This window comes from Lingula anatina, chromosome 7, assembly GCF_051362555.1.
Source record: "Lingula anatina isolate TDL-2025a chromosome 7, LinAna3.0, whole genome shotgun sequence".
Taxonomy (NCBI): Eukaryota; Metazoa; Brachiopoda; class Lingulata; order Lingulida; family Lingulidae; genus Lingula; species Lingula anatina.
Window position 1 is genome coordinate 7,271,778 of NC_141773.1, and position 12,205 is coordinate 7,283,982.

Here is a 12,205-nt window from a genome sequence, read left to right on the forward strand (position 1 = left end):
CTTCTATGAAGACAATGCAATGAAAATAAAAATAACCTATTTAACAGTTGTACGCTATCACCATGAGCTACATGGGGTTGATATCTCAGTTTCTTAAATCTGCAGGTTATATTGTGTCCTGAGGGTGCTATGTGCGTAGAGGATGAACAAGGAGCAGGCGAATGCGTACCAACCTGTCAGGTTTGTATTTATTTACCTTCCGATAGATGTCTCTGCAGTCTGTAATAAAATTGGATAAAATGCTTTTAGTGTTACTAGAGATTGCCTTGAAGTAAATGTCTGATACGTCGCCTTGCATAATCATATTAGGATGTACATGTGCTGCCATATACAAGGGATACTCTTGTCTAGACCAATGTCTAAATTTTGTTAGTGAATTTTCACTTCCAGATGGTTGACTGCCTCCCTGGCTACAAATGCGTTGATACTGAATATGGTGCCAAGTGCGTGCAATATTCATGTATGGTATGTGTTGTAAAATTTGTTTTGAGGAATATTATATCCGTGGTAACTGACGTTATGAGTTACTTACATGTGAACACTTGATAAAAATGTCAACCATCAAAACATCAATTTGATATCTTAGTTTTTCAAAATATCTATACGGAGGGGGGGTGGGGGTGTTAACAATATTCCACATCAATCAAGTCGCGAAATTTAGGGATGGGAAAATACTTGGTTATGTCTCGTTTCGCTCTTTATGTATTTCCTTTTTTTTGGAGGGAGAGGGTTGAAAATAACGCAGGACCACCTTAATAGTGAAGGTAGGAGGGGGGGCTCGTCTTTTCCCCATTGACATGTAGAATTAATAATACTATTTCGTTAATTAGGTAACGGGTTGTCCGTATGGGGAGATGTGTGTACCATCCAACACGACTGGAGACAAATGTGTACCCACCTGCGAGGTATGTGAATATTTTATACTCGGACATTTGTTTAATACCATTTATGAGAAATACTGATAGATCGAACGCGTTTGGAAAATACAAAAATAAAAAATAGATTTTAGGAGACTTTATATAGATCGGATTTTTGCATTTATATATCTTTTGTTTATTGAAAATATTTAATTTTTAACTTCTTTGTAAATAAATAAATGGACGATACACGGCTCTACGGGGGAAGTAACCTTAAACTGCATTTTAAGCCACGTGTCTAAAACGTGTCTGACTATGGGATCGTTAAAATCTGCACATTTCGTCTTTTATTTGTTTCTTTAAGAAAAAGAATTGTACAGATTATCAGTACTGCAAAGATACTCCAATGGGAGGCGTGTGCAACGACATCATATCCTGTGACGTAAGTGGAGAAACTACTTTCTACCAACCATGTTCTTCTCTAGAGTCATAGTGTAAAAACATTACCATAATATTATAGTGGTAAAAAGTGATTCATTTCTAAAGGATAATTGTGTGTTCCATATGACGCCCCGACCCTTTATTTAAGGACCGTGATCAAATTTACATTGAACACAATTTACTTTTATATGCAAGAGACAAAGAAAAAATATTAAATTGCATTACCTTATAGTTTACTAATGAGCAGAAAAAAATTACTAAAGCCCCAAGCCATCCCATATATCCTTGGCCAGCTTAAAGACACATGATTTTGTTGCTGAATATATTTGTTTTGGATCTACATGGATTTTGTTGCTAAATATCTTTGTTTTGGATCTACGTGTATGTTTATCTTTGACCTCATTCATTATTTTCAAAGCTGCTTGTTGATCAGTTGTATAAAATTCACAACAAACTAACACTGAAAATGTATCTATCTATCTATCTTGCAATACTTTTGAAAGAACAATAAAATGTACAGAATATATGAAATACTCATATGATTGTCATACATGTTTCATTCGTTTTTCTATTTCGTACCTAATATTATAATTACCCTGAACATTACCCGCAATAACTTCTATCTCAAATTTTACTACTCAGTTCATTGACTGTCCATATGGAATGAAATGTGAAGAGGACGACTATGGGCAAGGAGAATGCGTACCAACCTGCAAGGTAAGAAAATATATTACTTTATCTTAGCATTTATTTGAATTTTTGCCATGTACGAAGAACGACTTCAACTGATTTTGTGACAGCTGCAGGCTTTATAAACGGCTTAGGCGTTTCTAACTACCCGCAGATCTTTTAGCACTAACACCCATATTAACGTACCACATAACCCACGAATAAAGAACACACCGTAAAAGTATTCAATACTAAGAAAGCGATTCCTAGCACATTCTGCTATGGTAGTGCTAAATACGTTTATGGTGTGTTAGTTAATTCGTGGGTTATGAGGGTTAATATGGGTGTTAGTGCTAAAAGATCTGGAGATAGTGTTAGTAAACGCCTAATCCGGTGATAAGACCTGAACAAAAGCACCCTGGTAGAGAGTAGCTAGTTAGATGCCTTTACTGTCACTGGGCACACTATGACAACACTACAATACAGGCATATTCACAGCTTATCATGCCATCACAGAGAGGCCAACTCGTAAAACAAGTTTAATGGTCACACTTGTGGTGGATAAGGTTCAAAGTTGTCCCGTGTATTAGATGCTTAGTATTTAAATTTTAATGACATAATTTAATTTTTATGTTAGCAGCCCTAATGGATTATTTACTCAGATAATACAAAAGATAAATGAAGTACGGTATATATCATGCAACTTCCAGTATAACATATAAACACCAAACACCAAAAAAGGCACTAAAATGACGATTAAAAAGTCAAGAAAAGCTGGTATCGTTCCCTTATGTTATCAGTGATAGTATTCACATACTTTATAACATGCCCTTTTAATGCCCTTTTAATGACCTTACCCTTCATATTTTCTGGAACTTTCATTTTTATATAGAGAATTCTATTTTGTTTATTAGATAACTGGTTGTCCATATGGAGAGAAATGTGTCTCTGTGAACATGGAACACGTATGCATACCTACGTGTGAGGTACGTACATTTTATCTTATTATATATATATAATAAGATATTTGTCAAAAGTAAGAACCGTCTGACCAAAAATATCAATCAATACACTAAGCATGTTTGGAGGAAAATTCAAGAAAGGAAATTGAAGGTCTTTTTTGAAAATGATAGCACCTCTTCATGCAGTTATGCAGTATGTACGCCCTATTCATGCTGCACAAATAAATGTCAATAGATTCTGGTGTGTTTTCTGTCAGAACAATCTAACAAGTACTGTGGAATACGCAAATCTTACCATGAAACCAGGGAAAAACTTGATTGTTGATATAGGAATCGATTTCTCCACAGATAGCCAATTGCACCGAGTACCAGGAATGCAATGACACCGATTACGGTCCCCAGTGCTACGATGTCGATCCTTGTGACGTAAGTAAAGAAAAAATTTGCAAGGATTTTTGCTAATGCAATATATACATGTATTACACGCCCAGTATTCTATAGTTACTAGAGTCAACTAATGGATAACCTGAATGAATGTTATGCCTTAGTACATTTTACATTTTTCTACCAGAGCCACAAAGAAAATTTTGCAACCAATGTTCACAGTTATGTATCTGGCTGTGTGCACATTTCTATATACCGAGAACTTCTGACCAAAGTTGACGTTAACACTCAACTGGCGTCTTGTAAAAAGCACTTTTGACTAAACATAAGTACCGTATCTTAATTTGGCCATGTTTCCCTTGTCTTGTTGTCTCAAGAAAAAAATACCAACAAGCAGTTAAAATATTTATCAATTATGTTACCAGTCGATTGCATTACTGCAAAATTACAAAACAAGTTTAACATCCAATTATCAGCATCAAACAAAAAAATAAAAATAACCTTTCGTCGATGCAAAAATTGTGATGTTCACTTTAACACGGTGATGGGCATTTCCACCAAAGTGGCAGTCTCTACACTAATGTATATACAGTAAAATAACAAGAAATACCAAATGATTTGAACAACGCTTGTTTCATTATAACATGGTCGGCAAATAAAATAAGTTTAATTGTTTCCAGAAAATTATGTGCGAGAAGCACTACAGGTGTGTACCGAATGAATACGGTCCACCAATGTGCATACCTACCTGTAAGGTAAGTAGTAAATCTCTCTCTCTCTCTGAACCGTGCCTTACGGGTTCTTTGGACAGGGGCTGTTGTGACGAAATTTGTATTTTGCACCAGCTTTCTTCAACTTTGGCATTCATGACAAATCTCTACCTGGTCAAATCAGCAATGTTCCATGCCTCTTGTTTTGGGTTTAGTATGCGTAGTAGATGTTGGGAACTTACACTGTTTTAGCCAGTGGTTGATGACAACATGGTCATCATTTTCATTTGGGCCATGCAGTTTGTTGATAACCAGCGTTGCCCTCCATTTAAGTCGTGCACATATTCATTATTACATTCATTTTGCAACAACAGTGAAGACTATATGCCTTAATTATACTAAAATATTGTAACTCCTTTAAAAAATACGAAGATATCAATCATCCAGCTAAATTCTTAAGTGAATATACAAGCTTTATGATAGGGACCTAGTTGTCTTATATACATGTAGTTTTAAATGTTGAAGTACTTACATTTTACTGTCGATTATTCCTCCAGTTGATAGAATGCCCGCCTAATTATAAATGCAAAGAAGATGACTATAGTTACAAGTGTGAGCCCACATGTAACGTAAGTAGTTTAGATATGTATTTCTGATTTGACTGTCATAAGGGACGTTATGTTAACTAAAATTACGAGTCGACTATACATAATTTCACGATGGTACTTTTCAAAATTATAAAAAGAGCTTATATGCCCAAAGGCAATTTCCACGCATTTTAGTAATGTAATCTACCTTTTCAATTGTTTTACATTTTGTATGATCGGTATGATTTCATTTTATTTTCAAGTTGACTGGCTGTCCCTTCGGAGAAGTGTGTGCACCTACGGGTCATTGTGTGCCTACCTGCGCGGTTTGTATACGCTTCCATCTTTAAAAAAATTTGCCCAATCCAATGCAAGTTCTCTATCGAGTCGACTGTACATAATTTCACGACGGCATTTTTCAAAGTTAAAAAAAAAACATTTAAAAAACAGTGAAAGCACTTCAAAATATTAATGTCTTTTCAGTAAACCTGTCAAATTTTAAGTAGTGGGTGACGAGCGGCAACCTATGTAAACTGGGTCGGTAGACGAATTTATCAAATTTATCAGATCCACAGTGTAAGCGATCTTTTATTCAAATATAAGAGCAATAACGTTTTTCAATTGGCCAATTGCAATTTTGCAACACTCTAAGCCAATGCTGTTTTTTTTTTTTTTTTTTCATTCGAATAAAGATTCAAAATCAGGGTCCGTCGCTCTCATTTTCCATTTTATCAATTTGGTCTATCATGAAGTGGTTTTATTCATTTCGATTTTTAAATCTCATTTTAGAACACAAATTGCAGCAATTCACAGGTTTGCATCGATACCCCAAATGGAGGCATGTGCGAGGACCCCACCTCTTGTGACGTGAGTGGACAAACAATTCAATCCCTTGACAAGTATTATTAAAAATTAGTCTCGTTCTTATCAGTGGTATAATACAATTCACATTTCGGGCATTTAAAAGCTTTAACATTGAAAATAATCCACATATATAAGATATTAGAACCTGCCTTAACTTCTAAGGTTTTTTTTAAATCTCAAACGTGCGATTTAGCCCTGTCGCCATTTGCTTATTCGTGTAATCATCCTTTTGGACATACAGTGCAACAAGCTGTAGGTGCTGCAGTGTGTGTATCCAGGTACGCGCACTAGACCTTTGACTTCATTTCAATGTACATAAACGGTTCTATCTACAGCAAATCACATGTCCATATGGAGAGAAATGTGTGCTGCAAAAGATGATGTGTAATGTCCCCTACTGTCCCATCGTTCCCACGTGCGTTGAGGACCCCTGCGCCGTAAGTGTACTGGGAATGCTGTTACATGATGCTTAAATGTAAATTAATATTGTGAAAGAAAAATCCAAATGTATCATTATTTACTTGCACATCTGAACCTCTGTGATGGATGGATATTTATTATTATTATTATTATTATTATTATTATTATTATTATTATTTCCAAAATTTTGAAAGCCTTAGAGGTTCACGGAAACACAATGTTGAGATTTGAACTACCTTTTGACCATAAGGTGTTCCAGCATTGAGAGTGTTATTTTTCCAACGTTTTGGGGCAGGGTATATTACGTTGATAAAGTTAAAATTATTCTATTAATAAGATGTTTATTTAAGGGTCTAATATTCACTGTGCACCTTTAATTTTGGGCCTTTACATTCATGTGTTTCTACAGAAAACGTTAAATTTGTCAAGGTTAGTTTATCTTCAAGATAAAAGTTCCAGGAGATTTCTTTGTTTTAACTTCAGGGCTGCAAAAGTCACTGCACATCAGCTGACTATTGTGAATCCCCGTGTAATCTTAAGTGTATGTGTGATACACCAACTCAAACTTGCGAGGTAAGTGGACACGGTATGAAAGATCCCGTGCAGCAATATACAGCTTATCTGCATGGAACGATTCTTGGTCAAGTATTTGACGTGCTTTCTTCATTTAATAAACTAAATAAATTTGAACTTAACTAATGAATTTCTATTTAAATTGCATACTAATTAGTGTTTTCTATGAGCCTAAAGCACTTCCTGGCATATTGGTATTTCTTACAAACATTCTTAAATTTATGTTCACAATTATGACTTAGAATACTTTCTATCCAATAATTTCATAGATAAGCTCTACTTGGATATATAAATACTGGTTATGTATAGGTACGGCTTATGATTATTTGTACTTCAGGATATCGAGTGTATGCCTGGCTTCCAATGTGTTGATGGTGCAGATGGGGCAAAATGTGTCAAAATAACATGTGACGTATGTAATGCAATAACGATATACATTTCCTACAACGTGTTATTTGTCGATGGAACCGCATGTTGTTTACTCTTCGAATTTTTTACCTTTAGGAAATATTACTGGAAGTTAGTGAACATGTATATGTAGATAAAAGTAATAATCGAATTCATACACATTCATCGTGTACTTCATGTCGCTGCTTTCAGACGCATAGACATTGTGAATTTTGTTATATTATCTTTCAAGATGATTGACTGTTTGGACGGTTATGAATGCGTTGAGCATGAAGACGGCGTCAAATGCGAAGAAATTAAAGAAATAACATGTGCGGTAAGTGTTTTTTTTTTTTAAGAAATGTGGTATGATTGCAAAAGAGATATGTATATGTGTATGTACATATGTCATGGTAGAAGCTGTCATCTATGAAGACCGTCGAGTATGCAAATGAAACGCAGGCTGGAGTTTCTGTGGGTTTGGTTCTGCGATTCTTTTGGTATAAAGTGACAAATAACCGTTCCACACAGGGGGTCTGGAAATTCCCTTTAATCCTGCGATAAACGTCGATATTTGGATGGATATTTGGATAGATGTATAGCTATTTGGATGTTTGGATAGTTGGATATTTTAATTGCTAGATGCTGAATATTTTTACTTTTGTTCCATGTAAACCATTCTATGTACATTTCTTCTTCTTCTGTGACATTGTCTATGTAGAACACATGGGAACATACCCTCCCTTAGCCTTTGCCTCTTCTCCCTCATATAACGATGAAACGAGCGCGGATTTTTTTAAGTTTCACAATACTGGTGAATCCAGGGTTTTGCTAAGGGCACAATGATAAAATAATTGAAAAGTGGAGCAAGAGAAATATTTTACAGTGCAATGGGTCAATTTTACTGTTATATGTATGGCGACATTTGCTTAGGGATAGACTAGGCTTGGCTTGAGTTTTCTTGTGTGGTTGCTTTTCTTGTTTTCAAACCTTGCCTATACTTTCACTTTTATATTGTTCCATTTGTTTATATCAGATGATGCCGTGCATGGACGGTTACAGATGCTTGGATACCCAGTATGGCAGCATATGTGTCGAAATGACTTGTGAGGTAAAGGCCGTAGTAAATTACATTTCATGTAATATGTGTTTGAAAACATAACTATGATGTTAGTTACACTGTAGTAAAATACACATCATGTAATATGTTCTTTTAAACATGTTTGTGATGAAAGTTACACTGAAGTCATTATCATAGTTTTAAATTTCCAGTTCGTTAAAAAAAGTAAATAATATTTTTAAAATTCTGAAAGAGAACGTCAATCAGTCAAGTTACTTAAAAGCAAACCGAAAAATCCTCTCTTAAATAGATAAACGGCAAGATATTTTATGAGCTGGTAGTTGCAGAGAAAGAAGGTGTCTGGAAGATCATAGCACTCACTTTTTCATCAATGTAATGCTGTGAGATTGCCATAACAGATATAAGACACACTTACCTGGCCTCTCAAACGATTCTTAACTTATTCAGGACGTCCAGTGCCCTAATGGCATGAAGTGTGTTGCAAATGGGAAACCTAAATGTGTATCGACCTGCATGGTACGTATGCCTAATATGATATACTGAGTATGTGCCATTTACTTTAGACATTACGCATTTCCCCCATGCAAGCCAAATGATCTGTCAAAAAATATAATGAAATCGGTAGACTGACGCATTTCGCTGTTTTTACGTTCAGATTAGACCACAGAATGCATACAGGCGTATACCCTAAACCAACATATATTCATTTAATGAACCTGTGACAGAATAGCCAATTTGAAATGTATGGTTAATGTATTTGCTGGATTATTATTATTATTATTATTATTATTAGACTATGCAATGTAACGGTACTCATATGTGTAACGACACTGACCATGGAGCCGTCTGCGTGGTTCCCCCATCTTGTGACGTAAGTGGAAACAATTTTTTTCACCAGTAATGATATTCAGAAACTTTGGTTTTGTCTGTTTTAGTTCATTCTAGTGGCATGATATAGTTCAACGCATTACTTGTTTGAAACGTTCTTCTCGGTAATTAATTACAGGGGACTGAGGACATTTGAAGATAAATTGATAAAAATGGTCAAAGGGATCATGCCCCTTCTGGGTCCCTTACGGGCAGTGTACTGTCCTATGGCTTTTTCTCGTATTTAAAAAAAAACATCCGTATATTTTAGTATGAATCTGGCTTCATTTGAAATTGTTTGGTATACTTTTATTGACGACTAACGACTCGATCTAAGCTATGGCCGCTTTCGTTATAAAGAATAGTGTGTCAGACATAATTTGAATAATTTACCTCGATAGAATGTGACGTGCCCAAAAGGACAAAAATGTGTTCAAGAAAAGGGTATGTGCGACTACTCGGGCAACTGTCCTCCAACACCACCAGAATGCGTTCCCAGTAGGTGTTCTTAGTTTTGCTTTATTTCTCATTACATGTAGTTCTTCGGATGTTATTTGTTGATTATTATAGAAAATAGAATGTAAAAATATACGATAGTAATTCAACTAATGAAGTAAATAAGTTGTATATAAACAGTAGTGACAAAATAATTTGTTGATTTTTGGTTCATTTCATATTCTATCTCAGCAGCTAGTATTCAAATTGCCACTCATCGGTGATATGACTATCTTCAAAATGCACTTGACTCTCTTCTTGCTAATTTGACTGAAGTCGGTATGTTCGGGTTTGGCTCCCGATTACAAACATCTTATCACTTATATCCCTTTGAAATGACCCTACTGATGTATCATAAAGATATTATATGTTATATTTGCTAAGAAAACCCCACGTTTGACAGATATGGCTCTAATAACAGTACTTTATTTCAAGTCCCGAAAGAGAAACCCTGCAAGCGTCCTAACGGTGGAGGTGACGACGCCCTTCAAATGAACGGGAAGGACGTGTGCTGTGGCCTGTGCGCACACAGACAAGAGTGTCCTCCGACCCATTACTGCGCCCTTCACATGACTGAAAATTACGCCGTGTGTTGCCCAAAGTACTACTATTGGTAACGCTTCCTTTCAGTCGGTTAAGATATCTTGTGTCAATTTGTCAAGGTGCCTGGCTAACAAGCACAGTGACCATATATTTAAATATATTGTGCTTACAACTTAGCTATGGTCATTTTAAGTGAGTCTAGCAATCTATTTGCAGAATAAATTTGCATGCACTTGATTATTGAAGTCCATTGCATTTTTACTCTGATTTTATGGACATTTGATGCCTTCTAATTTCTGTTATAAGTTTGTTTTGTGGGGGTTATGGTTGAATGTGAATAGGATTGCAAATTTAAAGACGAGCATTGTTATACCGGAAACGTATTTGGTTATATGCCAGTAAATCACTTCTTGTGTACTTCGACAAGACGTAGTGTATTGTATTGCATAAAAGAATAAAGCATGTTTCAAAAGTTGCCCCTTTGTGCGATACTATGCTACTTCAGAGATGAATTAAACATTAACTTGAGTATTTTAGTCTGGTAAAAAGCATTAATAGGCCCCTATACATTGAATACAAAGGAAAAGGATTTGTTGCAGAAACACAATGTTCTGAAGATGGAACAACCATCTTTGAGCCCTGATATTCTTCATATTGAGTACCTGTGGCATAAATTGGAGTGTGCAGAGGAGAACTAATCCCAAATAATCTAAACCAACACCTCCAAGCTCTTTCAGAAGAATGAGACAATATCCCATCAAACTTAATTGTTACCCTTGTTAAAGGTTGTTGCGCCGCCCACAGGAGATCATTGCAGTCATGGTAGACAAACAAGCTATTAGACGCGTGACCTTTAACAAGCACATCCTAATGCTAATTGTGTGTAAATTTGGTCATATTTGGTTGTTTCTTTTCAATTTAATAGAATTTTTTCTCAGTGGAAATTACGATGAAACACCGGATTTGAGGTGATGCAAACTCTAAATTTGAATTAATGTAATAAAAAATTGACATTGTCACCGTTATTTTGCATTTTTTTTTTTTTTTTTTTTTTGCATCATTTATCATCTACGATATGGAATCTAGAACAAAAAGCAATGTTTATAACAATTTACGCCCGTCAGGTGATCATTTATAAATAAAAGTACGTGGAATTGGGGGTGGGACAACCTTTTTGACCAATTATATATATATATATATATATATATATATATATATATATATATATATATATATATATTTGTTGGTTTTGTAATACGCTGAAATTCTAAAAGAAATATCCATGCTGAGTTTAAAGCTGGTGTTTGACGCCTGTTTTTTACTTTTCTTCAACCTATGACCTAAACTTTTCTCAAGCATATTTCGAGTACTTGGTGCTTGCATTGTGCATTTTGTGCCCCGGTCCTTTTAAGTTTATAATATTATGTAACTGACACAAATGCATATTTCTGCGATTGGCATTCAACATAACGCAAAAGCATAGACTTCCAAACACAAAACTTATAAAAGACAAATGGGCAAATAACTATTGAGAGGTGGCCAACTACTGCTTAACTTCAAGTTCAAAGTTAACAACATACGTACCCTGTGCGAATCGTAAACACTCCCTGTGTCCAAAATTACAGTGATGTACATATAAAACATATTGTCGAAACTGTGTGCACTCATTCCAATCTCATTTTAGATTTATACATTTTCACATATTTTAAACTTGTTAGAAAACGAAAGGGGGTTTGAATTTGAGTGTGATGTTACAGTTAGTTATATTCTATATTCACTAATGCAGGTGACGGCCGGAGTAGGGGGGGGGGGTCGGTCATAACGGCAGAAATTAAGTTAAACACTCCCTTTTCGCCTTTATAAATCTGAGTGCCCCTTCCCACGTACGCACACACTCTGAAATTTGCTTTCTATATGCGTGATATTGAAATTTATTGCCCGTGAAAGTTTTATCACCGAATTCTAAAATACACCTGTATGTTGTTTGCCATTTTAACATACCTAATAAATCATCACTGAACTTCACCCAGGCTAATAAATGTACATACAGAGTAATCACTTGAACTCGTTATTCATGGAATGTTTACAAACCATTCCCCTTATTGAATCTACATATGTTCCGACTCTTCATGAAGACATAAATTAAAAACCACAAGCAGGTTAATGTGTGATTGTGTGCTGTCCACAAAATATTTGGAATATCACTTCTTATGCAGTCACTTACTGTGGTATACGGCATAGTTTGGATTCCATGAAAAAATTGAAATCGGGCAAGGTCAGGGAATACTGATATATTTTAGATGCCATAAAGATCATATCAAAAAGAACACTCTTGAAAATCGAAAAAGGATTAGTCCCTATTTTA

The 12,205-nt window shown here is 35.3% G+C and overlaps 1 protein-coding gene across 1 annotated transcript; it reads left to right on the forward strand.

The window, feature by feature from the left end:
• Positions 1–111: 111 nt before the first annotated feature.
• LOC147760683 (uncharacterized) lies at positions 112–10,316 on the forward strand. The gene is made up of 20 exons (XM_087016711.1): positions 112–180; positions 391–465; positions 831–905; positions 1,222–1,299; positions 1,941–2,015; positions 2,882–2,953; positions 3,278–3,355; positions 3,994–4,068; positions 4,581–4,652; positions 4,874–4,936; positions 5,400–5,477; positions 5,810–5,911; positions 6,378–6,467; positions 6,805–6,879; positions 7,108–7,191; positions 7,891–7,965; positions 8,383–8,451; positions 8,729–8,806; positions 9,204–9,300; positions 9,733–10,316. Exons 1-20 carry the CDS (start codon positions 130–132, stop codon positions 9,912–9,914), a joined length of 1,644 nt encoding a protein of 547 aa, XP_086872837.1. The 5' UTR covers positions 112–129; the 3' UTR covers positions 9,915–10,316.
• The last annotated feature ends 1,889 nt before the right edge of the window (positions 10,317–12,205 follow it).